The sequence below is a fragment of the Oncorhynchus nerka genome, linkage group LG14, assembly GCF_034236695.1.
Source record: "Oncorhynchus nerka isolate Pitt River linkage group LG14, Oner_Uvic_2.0, whole genome shotgun sequence".
Lineage (NCBI taxonomy): Eukaryota > Metazoa > Chordata > Actinopteri > Salmoniformes > Salmonidae > Oncorhynchus > Oncorhynchus nerka.
Genome location: NC_088409.1, coordinates 55,318,631 through 55,338,042, shown reverse-complemented (window position 1 = coordinate 55,338,042; position 19,412 = coordinate 55,318,631). Strand labels below are relative to the sequence as shown.

Here is a 19,412-nt window from a genome sequence, read left to right as displayed (position 1 = left end):
AGGAAGGGGCCATAGTTGGGGTCCTCTGTATAGGTGAAACTGCAAAAACAACAGAACAATGTATTTATTTTTCATTTGAGATGTGAAATGCCAGAATACCACAATTATTTTCGACAGTAAAGAAGGTGCTAAATGCAGTATCACTCCATGCCATGCAATGAATGACACCTTGCACTACACAATATTGTCTGTTAATGGTCACTGAAAGGTTCTACACAAGACAATTGCTCAAACATTAATGATTTGAATGCACTTCTAACGATCTACAGCATCTGACAATGACAAAAATGATTATCACCCGTAGCACTCACTTCTGTCAGACCAAATTTCAATTTGCAAATCGCTCCAATTGGTTCAATCGCCATCACACCCACACTGCCCTATCCCATCTGGACAAGAGGAATACCTATGTACGAATGCTGTTCATTGATTACAGCTCAGCATTCAAAACCACAGTACCCTCCAAGCTCATCATCAAGCTTGAGGCCCTGGGTCTCAACCCCGCCCTGTGCAATTGGGTCCTGGTCTTCCTGACGGGCCGCCCCTAGTTGGTGAAGGTAGGAAACAACATCTCCACTCCGCTGATCCTCAATGCTGGGGCCCCACAAGGGTGCGTGCTCAGCCCCTTCTTATACTCCCTGTTCACCCATGACTGCGTGGCCATGCACGCCTCCAACTCAATCAAACCTACAGAGGAGGTGAGGGCACTCAGAGTGTGGTGTCAGGAAAACAACCTCTCACTCTACGTCAACAAGACAAAGGAGATGATCGTGGACTTCAGGAAACAGCAGAGGGAACACCCCCCTATCCACATAAATGGGACAGCAGTGGAGAAGGTGGGAAGTTTTAAGTTCCTCGACATACACATCACGGACAAACTGAAATAGTTCACCCACACGGATAGTGTGGTGAAGAAGGCACAACAGCGAACAGCAAAATTTGTCTTGTCACCTAAAACCCTCACAAACTTTTACAGATGCACAATTGAGAGCATCCTGTCGGGCTGTCAATCAATCAAATGTATTTATAAAGCCCTTCTTACATCAGCTGATGTCACAAAGTGTTGTACAGAAACCCAGCCTAAAACCCCAAACAGCAAGCAATGCAGGTGTAGAAGCACGGTGGCTGGGAAAAACTCCCTAGATCACCGCCTGTATCACCGCCTGGTACGGCAACTGCACCGCCCACAACCGCAAAGGCTCTCCAGAGGGTGGTGTGGTCTGCACAACGCATCACCGGGGGCAAACTACCTGCCCTCTAGGACACCTACAGCATCCAATGTCACAGGAAGGCCAAAAAGATCATCAAGGACAACAACCACCCGAGCCACAGCCTGTTCACGCCGCTAACATCCAGATGGCGAGTTCAGTACAGGTGCATCAAAGCTGGGACCGAGAGACTGAAAAACAGCTTCTATCTCAAGGCCATCAGACTGTTAAACAGCCATCACTGAAACAGAGAAGCTGCTGCCTACATGCAGACTTGAAATCATTGGCCACTTTAATAAATTGATCACTAGTCAATAATGTTTACATATCTTGCATTAATCATCTCATATCTGTATACTGTATTTTATACCATCTATTGCATCTTGCCTTTGGCGCTCGGTCATCACTCATCCATATATTTATATGTATATCTTAGTATTCCATCCCTTTACTTGGATTTGTGTGTATTAGGTAGTTGTTGTGGAATTGTTAGATTACTGTTAGATACTACTGCATTGTCGGAACTAGAAGCACAAGAATTTCGTTACACTCGCAATAACATCTGCTAACCATGTGTTTGTGACCAATAACATTTGATTTGACACAATGGAAGCTAATAATCTACTAATTTGATGCTGTTGACTACCACCAGTTTAATGGAATCTAGTCTGGATGGCTGTTGAAAACAATGTTGCCTGCAATGTCAATACTGTGGTGATGACATTGCAAAGAGGTAAAAATGTTTTGTAGTTACAAAGTTCAATCAGCAAGGATGGTGTGAATGGACCGTCACTTTTCATGAATCTAGTAAACTCATAACTCACATCGCTTTCTCTCACTCATCAGCATAGCAGGTAGTATCTATAACATTACCTCATCAGCATAGCAAGTATTCATAGGGTAGTCTTTATAATGTTACCTCATTTAGCATAGCAGGTATCTTTGGTAGTGTCTAATGTTAACTCATCAGCTAAGCTTCACGTCTCTCTTCCTCCTTTCCTATTGGCAAGTGTGCTGAATGTCATTCGCCTATTAACTTTAGCCTATGAGCATGGCACACTAAGGCAATGCAGATTAACCTATGGGCTCACTCGTACAGTAATCACTTTCCTTTCTTTCAAACACTGGGCATGAATCTAGGGGAGTATTTATTTGTCAATATTGCATTCTGTCTCTGTTGTCATTTATGTAAGCCTGTACTCGATTCAACTAGAAGTAAAAAAAATAATTACGTACTCCTGTCAGCTTCCCAGAATTTCTGACCGTTGCCACTCACGGAGTGCGAGCCCAGGATGAACACAGTAAATTTTAGGATGATGCGGTCATTTGGTTCAGGGATGTAACAGCCAATACCTGCAGACATAATGTCCAAATAGGTCAATGTGTGAGTAGTTATACTGTACAGTATGTGCAACATTTGTGTGACAGGGGAGTTGTTATATTTTATGAATGTCAGTTAAGGTCAATAGCATGTTTTTCCCTTTATTTGAATCGGACGATTATATGTTCAATGTGTCAATGTGTTGCACTTGTCCCTCAGCAAACAAACAACACATGTTTTTAATTCTGTAGCTTTGCAGAGAGAGACTTTTTATCATTACTCTCCCACATCAGGTCAATGGTAGTTGGTTTACCATTACCCCCAGTTTGAACAAGAATCTCACCAGAAATTGTTCTCATTATTGTTCCCAGCTACATTATTCACACTCACCAGGAAGGGACCATAGTTGCGGTCCTCTGTGTAGGTGAAACTGCAAAAACAACAGGGCTCACTAATGACACCTGACTACATAACATAAATTCACTGACACACCAACTGCCGAGAATCTAACAATGAAACAATTTAACTTAATAATCTACTAACTTGAATCCTGCATTGGTCTCCTGCAGTCTTCTCATTGCACCGATAAGGACCCCTCTGAATGCAACATCAGTACTGTAGGTCTTATTGGGTGTGTTTGAGATGCTGTTGACTACCACCAACTCAATGGAAGACTCTGTTTAAATTGTCATTTACAATGTCAACTATACTGTAGTTTATAGGTGATAGAGATGACATTACAAAGAGGTAAAGTAAATAAATATATTCTACATGACTTTCAGTCAGGATCCCAGGAACCAGCAACAGCAGAGCTGCGGAGAGAAAAGATGCCATGATCATACTCATCATGTATTCAGGTCCTGTTGGAAGTGTCCAGGACTCATTTCATACATTACGTTTTATGTTGAACCGGTAGCCACTCCTTATCTGGGGAGTTTCTGACAAGGAAAGAAATGTATTTCCTCTTCCCTTTTTTCTCAAGTTATTGTGTAATGTATGTGTTACGTATGTTTTGAACTGCCATGTGGCATGAGTGCCAATCTGTTTACAAGTCCTATCATGCCAACTCATTGTCAGGCATTGTAATGCCAAATAGTCAATTGTGAGATGCCTATAGAGGATCTTTAGTTTCACTGTTCCACCACCGGGGGTCACCATTTAGTAGTTAGATTGAGGGCCACAAAAATTAAGGTAAAGTACTGTAGAAGGACATGCCTACAAATCAATCGAGATACGCTCAATAATATATTTAAATTAGGAAATTGAGCATGTTGGTTAAATTAAACATGTGAATAATGTTCAAACCTAACAGCCTTTTACAATATCTCCATATGAACTTATGCTATTCATACACATGACAATATAGTAGATGGGATAACACTTTAATGTTAGATAGTGTGTCGGCCTTCTTTATAAACTGGGTGGTTTATGCTGATTGGCTGACAGCTGTGATATATCAGACTAAATACCACGGGTTTGCCAAAACATTTATTTCTACTGATGTAATGACGTGGGTAACCAGTTTATAATAGCAATAAGCACCTCAAGGGTTTGTGGAATATGGCCAATATATCATGGCTAAGGGCTGTATCCAGGCACGCCGCGTTGCGTCTTGCCTAAGAACAATCTTTGGCCATATACCACACCCAGTCGGGCCTTACTGATTAAGTATTCACTTGAGAAGGAATTTGAACTCTAGTAACTTCAAGCTTCACCCAAAGTGAATACCGTATTCCACAATATTGCCTGCATCTAGCTTATCTAGGGTGTACTCATTAATCCAACCGTTTCAATTGACAGTTTCTATTGGACAAATGAATGTATGTGTATCCCCGTTTCGTTCCGTTTGCTTCCTTCTAAGAAATGTTTTTCAACAGAGTTGGAGGAATGAATACACCCCTGATCACACGCAAACACAACTCACTTTCATATTGGGGTGTGCCGAGTAGTCGGACAAAACGAGTATCGTAATGGATATGGACAATGTTCTGGATACGATGATAATCCGAGTATTTTTTGTAATATCTGTGATCGGAGGAAAACATATTTCTGGTGCCAGCAAATATATTTGTCATGCCAGTCAGTCACAGTTTCTAAACCACACTGTACTGTCTTTGTGTCAGTCATGTGCGGTCTAAATAACTCAACGTGCTAGTTTGCCTGTCTGTAAAGAGAAGGGTGGGGTGTACTTTGATTCTGCTGCTCTGATTGGATAGAGTGAGGCTGTATTTTTCCATCCACTAGCTTCATAATTTCACCCGATCACATTTCCTTTCATGTTTTCGGTCTGATCATTTAGGTTGCTGCTGCCTGCTACTATGATAAATCACATGGCGAGGATGTTTGCTATCAATGTGCATAGTATCTAACAAGTGGGGCAAAGGTAGGGAAAACACATAAAACTACTGCGCATTCAGACTGAACCACGTTAGAAAGGATTACCAACACATACTGAGGCAGCTCATGTTATAGACAGAAGCGTGCTACATGGCAGATCAATCCGAACTCATCCCTTGGCATGTCCATCCCACTCATTATCTCAGCCAATCTGTCTTTTTCCATGACTAAACCAAATAGGTGTTAAGCGGAGCGACACAGGGGAACCCAAGAGCAGACTCAGATGAGGAAGCAGGATGACTGAACCAAGGGAGAAATGGAGTGCATATCCGGAGAAGCTTGGATGAGTTGCAGAAAAACCAGATGTGGAGACTGAGGTTGGAATTAGCTGAGTAGAACAGGGTAAACAGGTCCTGAGAGGAATCCAAGGTAGTGGTGGTGAGTAAAATCCAGAGCAATGTAGTTGGGTGGTGAGATGTGGAACGGGAGACAGGAGCCAGAGACAGAGTGGTAAACTGCAATGAGAAGATAAACGGTGTCAGACAGGGAATTATTTTTATTTTTATTTTTATTTCACCTTTATTTAACCAGGTAGGCTAGTTGAGAACAAGTTCTCATTTGCAACTGCGACCTGGCCAAGATAAAGCATAGCAGTGTGAACAGACAACACAGAGTTACACATGGAGTAAACAATTAACAAGTCAATAACACAGTAGAAAAAAGGGGCAGTCTATATACAATGTGTGCAAAAGGCATGAGGAGGTAGGCGAATAATTACAATTTTGCAGATTAACACTGGAGTGATAAATGATCAGATTGTCATGTACAGGTAGAGATATTGGTGTGCAAAAGAGCAGAAAAGTAAATAAATAAAAACAGTATAAAAACAGTATGGGAATGAGGTAGGTGAAAATGGGTGGGCTATTTACCAATAGACTATGTACAGCTGCAGCGATCGGTTAGCTGCTCAGATAGCTGATGTTTGAAGTTGGTGAGGGAGATAAAAGTCTCCAACTTCAGTGATTTTTGCAGTTCGTTCCAGTCACAGGCAGCAGAGTACTGGAACGAAAGGCGGCCAAATGAGGTGTTGGCTTTAGGGATGATCAGTGAGATACACCTGCTGGAGCGCGTGCTACGGATGGGTGTTGCCATCGTGACCAGTGAACTGAGATAAGGCGGAGCTTTACCTAGCATGGACTTGTAGATGACCTGGAGCCAGTGGGTCTGGCGACAAATATGTAGCGAGGGCCAGCCGACTAGAGCATACAAGTCGCAGTGGTGGGTGGTATAAGGTGCTTTAGTGACAAAACGGATGGCACTGTGATAGACTGCATCCAGTTTGCTGAGTGTTGGAAGCCATTTTGTAGATGACATCGCCGAAGTCGAGGATCGGTAGGATAGTTTTACTAGGGTAAGCTTGGTGGCGTGAGTGAAGGAGGCTTTGTTGCGGAATAGAAAGCCGACTCTTGATTTGATTTTCGATTGGAGATGTTTGATATGAGTCTGGAAGGAGAGTTTGCAGTCTAGCCAGACACCTAGGTACTTATAGATGTCCACATATTCAAGGTCGGAACCATCCAGGGTGGTGATGCTAGTCGGGCATGCGGGTGCAGGCAGCGATCGGTTGAAAAGCATGCATTTGGTTTTACTAGCGTTTAAGAGCAGTTGGAGGCCACGGAAGGAGTGCTGTATGGCATTGAAGCTCGTTTGGAGGTTAGATAGCACAGTGTCCAATGACGGGCCGAAAGTATATAGAATGGTGTCGTCTGCGTAGAGGTGGATCAGGGAATCGCCCGCAGCAAGAGCAACATCATTGATATATACAGAGAAAAGAGTCGGCCCGAGAATTGAACCCTGTGGCACCCCCATAGAGACTGCCAGAGGACCGGACAGCATGCCCTCCGATTTGACACACTGAACTCTGTCTGCAAAGTAATTGGTGAACCAGGCAAGGCAGTCATCCGAAAAACCGAGGCTACTGAGTCTGCCGATAAGAATATGGTGATTGACAGAGTCGAAAGCCTTGGCAAGGTCGATGAAGACGGCTGCACAGTACTGTCTTTTATCGATGGCGGTTATGATATCATTTAGTACCTTGAGTGTGGCTGAGGTGCACCCGTGACCGGCTCGGAAACCAGATTGCACAGCGGAGAAGGTACGGTGGGATTCGAGATGGTCAGTGACCTGTTTGTTGACTTGGCTTTCGAAGACCTTAGATAGGCAGAGCAGGATGGATATAGGTCTATAACAGTTTGGGTCCAGGGTGTCTCCTTTGAAGAGGGGGATGACTGCGGCAGCTTTCCAATCCTTGGGGATCTCAGACGATATGAAAGAGAGGTTGAACAGGCTGGTAATAGGGGTTGCGACAATGGCGGCGGATAGTTTCAGAAATAGAGGGTCCAGATTGTCAAGCCCAGCTGATTTGTACGGGTCCAGGTTTTGCAGCTCTTTCAGAACATCTGCTATCTGGATTTGGGTAAAGGAGAACCTGGAGAGGCTTGGGCGAGGAGCTGCGGGGGGGGCGGAGCTGTTGGCCGAGGTTGGAGTAGCCAGGCGGAAGGCATGGCCAACCGTTGAGAAATGCTTATTGAAGTTTTCGATAATCATGGATTTATCGGTGGAGACCGTGTTACCTAGCCTCAGTGCAGTGGGCAGCTGGGAGGAGGTGCTCTTGTTCTCCATGGACTTCACAGTGTCCCAGAACTTTTTGGAGTTGGAGCTACAGGATGCAAACTTCTGCCTGAAGAAGCTGGCCTTAGCTTTCCTGACTGACTGCGTGTATTGGTTCCTGACTTCCCTGAACAGTTGCATATCACGGGGACTATTCGATGCTATTGCAGTCCGCCACAGGATGTTTTTGTGCTGGTCGAGGGCAGTCAGGTCTGGAGTGAACCAAGGGCTGTATCTGTTCTTGGTTCTGCATTTTTTGAACGGAGCATGCTTATCTAAAATGGTGAGGAAGTTACTTTTAAAGAATGACCAGGCATCCTCAACTGACGGGATGAGGTCAATGTCCTTCCAGGATACCCGGGCCAGGTCGATTAGAAAGGCCTGCTCACAGAAGTGTTTTAGGGAGCGTTTGACAATGATGAGGGGTGGTCGTTTGACTGCGGCTCCGTGGCGGATACAGGCAATGAGTCAGTGATCGCTGAGATCCTGGTTGAAGACAGCGGAGGTGTATTTGGAGGGCCAGTTGGTCAGGATGACGTCTATGAGGGTGCCCTTGTTTACAGAGTTAGGGTTGTACCTGGTGGGTTCCTTGATGATTTGAGTGAGATTGAGGGCATCTAGCTTAGATTGTAGGACTGCCGGGGTGTTAAGCATATCCCAGTTTAGGTCACCTAACAGAACAAACTCTGAAGCTAGATGGGGGGCGATCAATTCACAAATGGTGTCCAGGGCACAGCTGGGAGCTGAGGGTGGTCGGTAGCAGGCGGCAACAGTGAGAGACTTATTTCTGGAGAGAGTAATTTTCAAAATTAGTAGTTCGAACTGTTTGGGTATGGACCTGGAAAGTATGACATTACTTTGCAGGCTATCTCTGCAGTAGACTGCAACTCCTCCCCCTTTGGCAGTTCTATCTTGACGGAAGATGTTATAGTTGGGTATGGAAATCTCTGAATTTTGGTGGCCTTCCTGAGCCAGGATTCAGACATGGCAAGGACATCAGGGTTAGCAGAGTGTGCTAAAGCAGTGAGTAAAACAAACTTAGGGAGGAGGCTTCTGATGTTGACATGCATGAAACCAAGGCTTTTCGATCACAGAAGTCAACAAATGAGGGTGCCTGGGGACATGCAGGGCCTGGGTTTACCTCCACATCACCCGCGGAACAGAGAAGGAGTAGTATGAGGGTGCGGCTAAAGGCTATCAAAACTGGTCGCCTAGAGCGTTGGGGGCAGAGAATAAGAGGAGCAGGTTTCTGGGCATGGTAGAATATATTCAGGGCATAATGCGCAGACAGGGGTATGGTGGGGTGCGGGTACAGCGGAGGTAAGCCCAGGCACTGGGTGATGATGAGAGAGGTTGTATCTCTGGACGTGCTGGTTGTAATGGGTGAGGTCACCGCATGTGTGGGAGGTGGGACAAAGGAGGTAACAGGGGTATGAAGAGTGGAACTAGGGGCTCCATTGTGAACTAAAACAATGATAACTAACCTGAACAACAGTATACAAGGCATATTGACATTTGAGAGAGACATACAGCGAGGCATACAGTAATCACAGGTGTTGAATTGGGAAAGCTAGCTAAAACAGTAGGCGAGGCTAATCAGCTAGCACAACAAACAGCAGGTAAAATAGCGTTGACTAGGCAACGGGGCCGACAGATAAAACAAACAAGCAGAATGGAGTACCGTGATTAATGGACAGTCCAGCGTGCGTCAGCTATGTAGCCAAGAGATCAGTGTCCAGGGGGCAGCGGTGGATGGGCAGGGAAGCTGGACTGGCAAGTGTTATCCAGGTTAAAAAAACTAACAATGACTAAATAGCTTGTAGCTAGTTAGCTGGTTAGCGTCTGGAGGTTCTTGAGTGTGTTCTAAAAAATTTAAAATAATAGCGATTCCGTATCACATTGGGTGAGGCAGGTTTCCGGAAGGTATAAACAAATTAAAAATCAAAAAGAGATAGAAAGTAAATGGGTCCAGAGAGTGTTTGGGACGCGGTGATTCAGCTGATGACCGGTTAGCTGAAGACCGCTAGCATAGCTGGTGGTTAGCTGGCTAGCTTCAGTTGAGGGGTTCCGGTTCCGAAGTAAATATAAATACTTTAGGAAAAATAGCTACATTGGGTGAGGCGGGTTGCAGGAGAGTATTTGGAAGCTTAGGTTTAGCAAAATGTTTTTAAAGAGGTATGCGAAGAAAAATATGTAAAAAAAACGAAAAAGAAGCGATATATACAGGGACGGGACGACAGGACGACTTACTGCTATGCCATCTTGGATTCAGGCACAGCAGAGTAACAGGATCTTGAACAATCATAAATGGCTAGAATCATGAACTGACTGAGCAAAGATTACGATCTGGCAGAGTGGAAGTGGCAGGCCTAAGTTTTTGTAGAGGTCTTGATTAAGGAAAAAGTTGGAGCTGGTAGGGATCTGCTCTGACTCCAGCACACCTGTCTCCAACCACACAATCACACAGAGAGGGAGAGAGAGAGAGTGTACAGTGGGAGTAACTGCAGGTCAAGAAGACACAGGATGAACACCAGAGGGCGGAGCAGGAGCAGATGTGACACTAGGTTTGTAATTGAACAGGTGCCACAGGTTAGTTGAGGTAATTGAGGTAATATGTACTGTACATGTAAGTATAGTTAAAGTCACTATATATATAGATAATAACCAGAGAGTAGCAGCATCGTAAAAGAGGGGGGGGGGACAATGCAAATGGTCTGCGTAGCCATTTGACCAGCTGTTCAGGAGTCTTATGGCTTGGGGGTAGATCTGTTAAGAAGCCTTTTGGACCTAGACTTGGTGCTCCGGTACCGCTTGCCATGCGGGAGCAGAGAGAACAGTCTATGACTATGGTGGCTGGAGTCTTTGACAATATTTAGGGCCTTCCTCTGACACTTCCTGGTATAGAGGTCCTGGATGGCGGGAAGCTTGGCCCCAGTGATGTACTGGCCTGTACGCCCTTCCCACTGAGGTGCCTTGCTGTCGGAGGCCGAGCAGTTGCCATACCAGACAGTGATGCAACCAGTCAGTGATGCTCTCGATGGTGCAGCTGTAGAACTTTTTGAGAATTTGAGGACCCATGCCAAATCTTTTCAGTGTCCTGAGGGGGAATAGGCTTTGTCGTGCCCTCTTCATGACTGGCTTGGTGTGTTTGGACCGTGATAGTTTGTTGGTGATGTGGACATCAGGGAACTTGAAGCTCTCCACCTGCTCCACTACAGCCCTGTCAATGAGAATGGGGTGTCCACAATCATCTCCTTTGTCTTCACCACATTGAGGGAGAGGTTGTTATCCTGGCACCACATGGCCAGATCTCTGACCTCCTCCCTATATGCTGTCTCATCATTGTCGGTGATCAGGCATACCACTGTTGTGTTGTCGGCAAATGATGGTGTTGGAGTCGTGCCTGGCCATGCAGTCATGGGTGAACAGGGAGTACAGGAGGGGACTGAGCACGCACCCCTGAGGGGCCCCTGAATTGAGGATCAGCTTGGCAGATGTGTTGTTGCCTACCCTTACAATCTGGCGGTGGCCCGTCAGAAAGTCCAGGATCCAGTTGCAGAGGGAGGTGTTCAGTCCCAGGGTCCTTAGCTTAGTGATGAGTTTTCAGGGCACTATGGTGTTGAACGCTGAGCTGTAGTAAATTAATAACATTCTCACATAGGTGTTCCATTTGTCCAGGTGGGAAAGGGCAGTGTGGAGTGCAATAGAGATTGCATCATCTGTGGATCTGTTGGGGAAGTATGAAAATTGGAGTGAGTTTAGGTTTTCTGGGATAATGGTGTTGATGTGAAAGCACTTCATGGCTACAGACGTGAGTGCTACGGGTCGGTAGTCATTTAGGCAGGTTACCTTACTGTTCTTGGGCACATGGACTATGGTGGTCTGCTTGAAACATGTTGGTATTACAGACTCAGTCAGGTTGAAAATGTCAGTACATGTCCTGGTAATCCGTCTGGCCTAGTGGCCTTGTGAATGTTGACCTGTTTCATAGTCTTTTCTCACATCGGCTAAGGAGAAAGTGATCACACAGTCATCCGGAACAGCTGATGCTTTCATGCATGCTTCAGTGTTGCTTGCCTCGAAGTGAGCATAGAACATTTTTAGCTCGTCTGGTAGGCTCATGTCACTGGGCAGCTCACGACTGTGCTTCCCTTTGTAGTCTGTGATAGTTTGCCAGCCCTACCATATCCAACGAGTGTCGGATCTGTGTAGTGCGATTCAATCTTAGTCCTGTATTAACACTTTGCCTGTTTGATGGTTTGTCTGAGGGCACAGCATGATTTCTTAGAAGCGTCCGAGCTAGAGTCCCGCTACTTGAAAGCAGTAGCTCTACCCTTTAGTTCAGTGCGGATGTGTCCTGTAATCCATGGCTTTTGGTTGGGGTATGTACATACAGTCGCTGTGAGGACGACGTCATCGATGCACTTATTGATGAAGCCAGTGACTGATGTGGTGTAGTCCTCAATGTCATCGGGAAGAATCCCGGAACATATTCCAGTCTGTGCTAGCAAAACAGTCCTGTAGCTTAGCATCTGCATCATCTGATCAGTTCTTTATTGACTGAGTCACTGGTGCTTCCTGTTTTAGTTTTTGTTTGTATGCAGTAATCAGGAGGAAAGAATTATGGTCAGATTTGCTAAATGGTGAGGGAGAGCTTTCGTACGCTTCTTTGTGTGTGGAGTAAAGGCGGTCTAAAATAATTTTTTCTCTCTGGTTGCACATTTAACATGCTGGTAGAAATGAGGTTAAAAGGATTTAAGTCCGTGGCCACTAGGTGCTCCGCCCCTGGATGAGCATTTTCCTGTTTGTTTATGGCTTTATACAGCTCATTGAGTGCGGACTTAGTGCCAGCATCGGTTTGTCGTGGTTAATAGACAGCTATGAAAAATACAGATGAAAACTCTCTTGGTAAATAGTCTGGTCTACAACTTATCAAGAGTTACTCTACCTCAGGTGAGCAAAACCTCGAGACGTCCGTAATATTAGATGTTCCGCACCAGCTATTGTTTACAAATAAACACAGACCGCCACCCCTTGTCTTATCGGAGGCAGCGGTTCTATCTTGTCGATGTAGCGTAAATCCCGCCAGCTGTACAGTCGTGGCCAAAAGTTTTGAGAATGACACAAATATTCATTTACACAAAGTTTGCTGCTTCAGTGTCTTTAGATATTTTTGTCAGATGTTACTATGGAATACTGAAGTATAATTACAAGCATTTCTTAAGTGTCAAAGGCTTTTATTGACAATTACATGAAATTGATGCAAAGAGTCAATATTTGCAGTGTTGACCCTTCTTTTTCACGACCTCTGCAATCCACCCTGGCATGCTGTTAATTAACTTCTGGGCCACATCCTGACTGATGGCAGCCCATTCTTGCATAATCAATGCTTGGAGTTGGTCAAAATGTGTGGGTTTTTGTTTGTCCACCCGCCTCTTGAGGATTGACCACAAGTTCTCAATGGGATTAAGGTCTGGGGAGTTTCCTGGCCATGGACCCAAAATATTGATGTTTTGTTCCCTGAGCCACTTAGTTATAATTTTTTTGCCTTATGGCTAGGTGCTCCATCATGCTGGAAAAGGCATTGTTCGTCACCAAACTGTTCCTGGATGGGTGGGAGAAGTTGCTCTCGGAGAATGTGTTGGTACCATTCTTTATTCATGGCTGTTTTTTTAGGCACAATGGTGAGTGAGCCCACTCCCTTGGCTGAGAAGCAACCCCACACATGAATGGTCTCAGGATGCTTTACTGTTGGCATGACACAGGACTGATGGTAGCGCTCATCTTGTATTCTCCGGACAAGCTTTTTTCCGGATGCCCCAAACAATCGGAAAGGGGATTCATCAGAGAAAATTACTTTACCCCAGTCCACGGCAGTCCAATCCCTGTACCTTTAGCAGAATATCAGTCTGTCCCTGATGTTTTTCCTGGATAGAAGTGGCTTCTTTGCTGCCCTTCTTGACACCAGGCATCCTCCAAAAGTCTTCGCCTCACTGTGAGTGCAGATGCACTCACACCTGCCTGCTGCCATTCCTGAGCACGCTCTGTACTGGTGCTGCCCCGATCCCGCATCTGAATCAACTTTAGGAGACGGTCCGGGCGGTTGCTGGACTTTCTTGGGAGCCCTGAAGCCTTCTTCACAGCAATTGAACCGCTCTCCTTGAAGTTCTTGATGATCCGATAAATGGTTGATTTAGGTGCAATCTTACTGGCAGCAATATCCTTGCCTGTGAAGCCCTTTTTGTGCAAAGCAATGATGACGGCATGTGTTTCCTTGCAGCAACCATGGTTGACAGAGGAAGAACAATGATTCCAAGCACCACCCTCCTTTTGAAGCTTCAAGTCTGTTATTCGAACTCAATCAGCATGACAGAGTGATCTCCAGCCTTGTCCTCGTCAACACTCACACCTGTGTTAACGAGAGAATCACTGACATGATGTCAGCTGGTCCTTTTGTGGAAGGGCTGAAATACAGTGGAAATGTTTTTGGGGGATTCAGTTAATTTGCATGGCAAAGAGGGACTTTGCAATTAATTGCAATTCATCTGATCACTCTTGATAACATTCTGGAGTATATGCAAATTGCCATCATACAAACTGAGGCAGCAGACTTTGTGAAAATTTATATTTCTGTCATTCTCAAAACTTTTGGCCACGACTGTACTTTAACCATGTCGTCGTTTAAACACGACTCGTGAAACATAAGATATGACAGTTTTTAATGCCCCGTTGGTAGGATATTTGTGATCGTTGATTGTCTATTTTGTTATCCAATGATTGTACGTTGGCTAATAGGACTGGTAGAGGCAGATTACCCACTCACTATCAGATCCTTACAAGGCACCCCTACCTACGTCCCAGATATCTCCATCTCTTTCTCATGCGAATGATAGGAATGTGGGCCTTGTCGGGTGTCTGAAGTAAATCCTTTGCATCCGACTCGTTAAAGAAAAAATCTTTGTCCAGTACGAGGTGAGTAATCACTGTCCTGATATCCAGAAGCTCTTTTTGGTCATAAGAAACAGTGGCAGAAACATTATATACAACACAAGTTACAAATAACACTTAAAAACACACTCAATAGCACAATTGGTTAAGAGCCCGTAAAACGGCAGCCATCTCCTCCGGCGCCATTAACACAACCCGTGGATGAGCGATATACACCTAGTTTCCTGAAAGGTGTCACATATAAAGTGTGACTAGCTCATGACATTTAACAGTGGATGTACGGAGAAAATGCCCTCTTTTTTTCTCACTCCTGTTGGCTCCCCCATGTGGGGGTCGGTGCTTTCTAATTGGCTCAAAGTCAAGTTGTTTGCCAGTGACGAACATGTCGGCACGCAGCAGGTATTGCTTTTGTTCCAGCATGAGAAGGAATGGCGTCCAACTGTGTTAAGTACCTATCGGCAGTCTATTGGCAGTGAGATTCTCTGGGTTTTATGCACAGCTATCCCCATACGAGAACCCTTTGAAGAACCCGTTTGGTTCAAGGTAGAACCCTTTTGGGTTCAATGCAGAACTCTTTCCACATAGGGTTCTACATGAAACCAGTTTTTCAACTGGAACCAAAAAGGTTATCCTATGGGGACAGCCGAAGAAACCCTTTTGGAACCTTTTTTTCAAAGAGTTCATGATTCTCTATACCAATTACGTCCATCATGTGTACATCCCTCTCTGATGGCCTGCCAGGCACCTCCCAGGCACAATCAATTAAAAAAGGTTTGGTGTGTCTAATTGCTAAGTTCACTGTAGTGAACTTGATCCAACCAACTACTCAGTTTGACGTCCAAATGAACATTCCTCCCGACATTGACAGTAAGTCGGGAAACCAGTGATACACAAGGAAGTTTGATAGTCTCTGACTCATTTTTAGAAAGATATCAGATATCAGATCTCTATTCCCACAATATTTTATTTTGTGAGACTGAAGATTTGAAGGGGAAGTTCAGTATTTTACATAGATGGTTCCTGAACCTGACAGTAGTCTATGGGCCAGGAGAAACTGTAATCCATGGTTTTGACAATACAAACTTCAGCTTACCTTTGCTTCTGCTAGCTAAGAAATCAGTGGAAGTGATAGTGGCATGCGTGCAATTTGTTGCAATTAGTTGTAAAGTACTGGATTTCACCTTTATTGACAGTGCAAGTATATATTGTTCCTGATCTGTGTTTTTCTCTGTGTGCGCCCTCTTCTGTTGTGTAAGAGTGGAACCGGTCTAAAACAATGGAGCTTCTATTGCAGTATAATGTCTGTGAATATTTTTGAAAACAAGAAAGGTTGATAGTGATTGTCTCATAGATCTCAGATGAATGTTCTCCATTCTCACAATATTTTCTGGCGTCCATGCCCTCAAATATTAATTGTTCTATGAGTACAACCTAATTACCTTGAACTGAAAATAGACCTTTTCGGCAGGTTCAGGGGGTTAACTACCTTCATTCATTGTATGTCTAATTAAATATATTTATTTAATTCCGAGTTCTTCATTTAACATTTGTTTAACAGTCTTCAAGAGGTGTTTTCATTTTCTTCATCCTCATCTTCCATCTTCATTCTTCTTAGTCTTTACCAAGAAAGAACAAGGAACCAGTGGTGTAAAGTACTTAAGGAAAAATACTTTAAAGTAGTACTTAAGTAGTTTTTTGGGTTATCTGTACTTTCTGTACTAATCATATTTTTGACAACATTTACTTCACTACATTCCTAAAGAAAATAATGTACTTTTTATGCCATACATTCCTGACACACAAAAGTACTCTTTACATTTTGAATGCTTAGCAGGACAGGCATATCGTCCAATTCATTCACTTATCAAGAGAACATCCCTGGTTATCTGATCTGGTGGACTCACTAAACACAAATGCTTAGTTTGTAAATGATGTCTGAGATTTGCAGTGTACCCCTGGCTATCTGTAAATAAAAATACAAGAACATGGTGCCGTCTGGTTTGCTTAATATAAGGAATTTTACTTTCACTTTTAATACTTAAGTATATTTAAAACCAAATACTTTTAGACTTTTACTCAAGTAGTATGTTATTCTGTGACTTCACTTTTACTTGAGTCATTTTCTTTTAAGGTATCTTTACTTTTACTCAAGTATGACAATTGCATACTTTTCCAACACTTCAAGGAACAGATACCTTTGCAGCGTATTTGCTATGGTGTCAGGGTAAAGCTTCATGAATTTTAAAGGTCATTCAAACAATGAGAGATTTTTTTTATTTGAATGACAATTTGTAAAAATAAAAAATAAACTGTGGCACAATTTCAAATCACAAAACAGTATTGATCAGAAGCTACTGTCTATTCCAACATGATCACACAATAACTTTTACACTGGTTGAAAATCATACTCACAGAAAACAACAAAAACCCACATATTTATCTGCCGATTTAGATGTATTAAGCAAGTGAACTTCCCTGCTAATGAGTTAGTAAGTGACTTAGGGTTAGATATGGAGTTAATTAGTGACTTAATAAGGTGTGGTATGGTAGTGACAAAGGTATGGGGTTAGATAGTGTTTTAGGGTTATGTATGGTAGTCACTGAGGCAAGGGTTAAGCTTAGATTAGAAAACAAAAAAACAAACCCACCAAAAACAACAACACACCAGGATTTGTACAACTGCCACTTGCGGAGTTTGTGGTGAACATTGTAAAATTCAGGATGATGCGGTCATTTTGTTTTGGGATGTAACAGCCAATACCTGCAGAAATAATATCAAAATAGGACAATGTGTGAGTAATTATACAGTATGTGCAACCTTTTGGTGACAGTTGTTATATTTTATGAATGTAAATAATATAAAATAACTCCTGCGTGCTTTTTTTCCTTACTGTATTTCTCTAGCTTTGCAGAGAAAGAGAAAGATGAAGACAGAGAGACGGTCCGACAGATCGTATTGACCGACCAAAAGACATTCCATCACTACTCACCCACATCCGGTCTGATTATGGTCCCATTCCCCCCAGTCTGAACAAGGAGCTCCCAGAAAGTCTTCTCAGTATTGTTCCCAGCCACACCATTCACACTCACCAGGAAGGGGCCATAGTCGGGGTACTCTGTATAGGTGAAACTGCAAAAACAACAGAATAATGAATTTATTTGAATTTGAGTCATTGTGAAATGCCAGAAAACCACAATTACGTTTGACAGTGAACAAGGTGCAAAATGCAGTATCACTCCATGCCATGCAATGAATGACACCTTGCACTACATAATATTGTCTGTTCATGGTCACTGAAAGGTTCTACACAATTGCTCAAACTGTAATGATTTGAACGCACATTTAACAATCTACAGCATCTCACAATGACACAATGGAAGCTAGTGATCTACTAACTTGAATCCTGAATTGGTCTGCAGTCTCCTCATGGCACCGATAAGGACCCCTCTGAATGCAATGTCAGTACTGTAGGTCTTGTTGGTGGTGTTTGAGATGTTGTTGACTACCACAAGCTCAATGGAATCTAGTCTGGAAGTGTCTGTTGAAAAACCATGTTGCCTGCGATGTCAATACTGTGGTGATAACATTGCAAAGAGGTAAACATGTTCTAGAAGTTAAAAAAATGCTACATTACTTCCTGCTGTGAGGTTCCCAGGATTCGAACTGTTGCCACTCACGGAGTGCGAGCCCGAGACGAACTCAGTAAATTTTAGGATGATGCGGTCATTTGGTTCAGGGATGTAACAGCCAATACCTGCAGAAATAATGTCCAAATAGGTCTGTGTGTGAGTAGGTATACTGTACAGTATGTGCAACATTTGTGTGACAGAGGTGTTGTTATATATTATGAACGTCATTGTAAATAACATGCATGCTTTTCCCTAATTTCTATCGGGTGATTTGTCCCTCAGCAAATACACCACAAAAAAAATGAGAAAGAGAGAGAAGAGGCTTTCCATCATTACTCACCCACATCAGGTCTGATTATGGTCCCATTCCCCCCAGTCTGAACAAGGAGCTCCCAGAAAGTGTTTTCAGTATTGTTCCCGGCTACACCATTCACACTCACCAGGAAGGGGCCATAGTTGCGGTCCTCTGTGTAGGTGAAACTGCAAAAACAACAGTGCTCACCAATGACACCTGACAACATAACATAAATTCACTGACACACCAACTGCCGAGAATTTAACGAAACAGCATGTAACAATGAGCCAATTTAACTTAATAATCTACTAACTTGAATCCTGCATTGGTCTCCTGCAGTCTTCTCATGGCACCGATAAGGACCCCTCTGAATGCGACATTAGTACTGTAGGTCTTATTGGGTGTGTTTGAGATGCTGTTGACTACCACCAACTCAATGGAAGACTCTGTTTAAATTGTCATTTACAATGTCAACTATACTGTAGTGTATAGGAGATAGAGATGACATTACAAAGACGTAAAGTAAATAAATATATTCTACATTACTTTCAGTCAGGATTCCAGGAACCAGCAACAGCAGAGCTGCGGAGAGAAAAGATGCCATGATCATACTCATCATGCATTCAGGTTCTGTTGGAAGTGTCCAGGACTCATTTCATACATTACGTTTTATGTTGAACCGGTAGCCACTCCTTATCTGGGGAGTTTCTGACAAGGAATAAAATGTATTTCCTCTTCCCTCTTTCTCAAGTTATTGTGTAATGTATGTGTAACACATGTTTTGAACTGGCATGTGCAATGAGTTCCAGGAGGGCTGTCCAACCCTCTTCCTGGAGATCTACCGTCCTGTGGGTTTTCAGTCCAACCCTAATTTAACACACCTGATTCTACGAATTAGCTGCTCAACAAGATCTTAACTAGATGAATCAGATATGCTAAATTAGGGTTGGATCGAAAACCTACAGACCAGTAGATCTCTAGGAAGAGGGCCCTGCCTCAGATG

At 43.6% G+C, this 19,412-nt stretch overlaps 1 protein-coding gene across 1 annotated transcript; it reads right to left on the bottom strand.

Annotated features, from left to right (window-relative positions):
- Positions 1-16,739: 16,739 nt before the first annotated feature.
- LOC115141509 (uncharacterized) lies at positions 16,740-19,093 on the bottom strand. Its single transcript, XM_029680433.2, has 7 exons — positions 18,956-19,093; positions 18,723-18,855; positions 18,455-18,594; positions 18,120-18,239; positions 17,882-18,023; positions 17,475-17,614; positions 16,740-17,245 (listed from the first exon to the last, which is right to left on the bottom strand). Exons 1-7 carry the CDS (start codon positions 19,026-19,028, stop codon positions 17,103-17,105), a joined length of 891 nt encoding a protein of 296 aa, XP_029536293.2. The 5' UTR covers positions 19,029-19,093; the 3' UTR covers positions 16,740-17,102.
- Between the last annotated feature and the right edge of the window lie 319 nt (positions 19,094-19,412).

Bases quoted from the DNA above. Each gene is read 5' to 3' on its own strand.
- LOC115141509 (XM_029680433.2), bottom strand. From the start codon at position 19,028: ATGATGAGTATGATCATGGCATCTTTTCTCTCCGCAGCTCTGCTGTTG. The intron at 18,856-18,955 runs GTAATGTAGAAT...CAATTTAAACAG, and splicing joins TCCTGGAATCCTGACTGAAA to AGTCTTCCATTGAGTTGGTG. The intron at 17,615-17,881 runs GTTAGTAGATCA...TTGTTTTTGCAG, and splicing joins CAGACCAATTCAGGATTCAA to TTTCACCTATACAGAGTACC.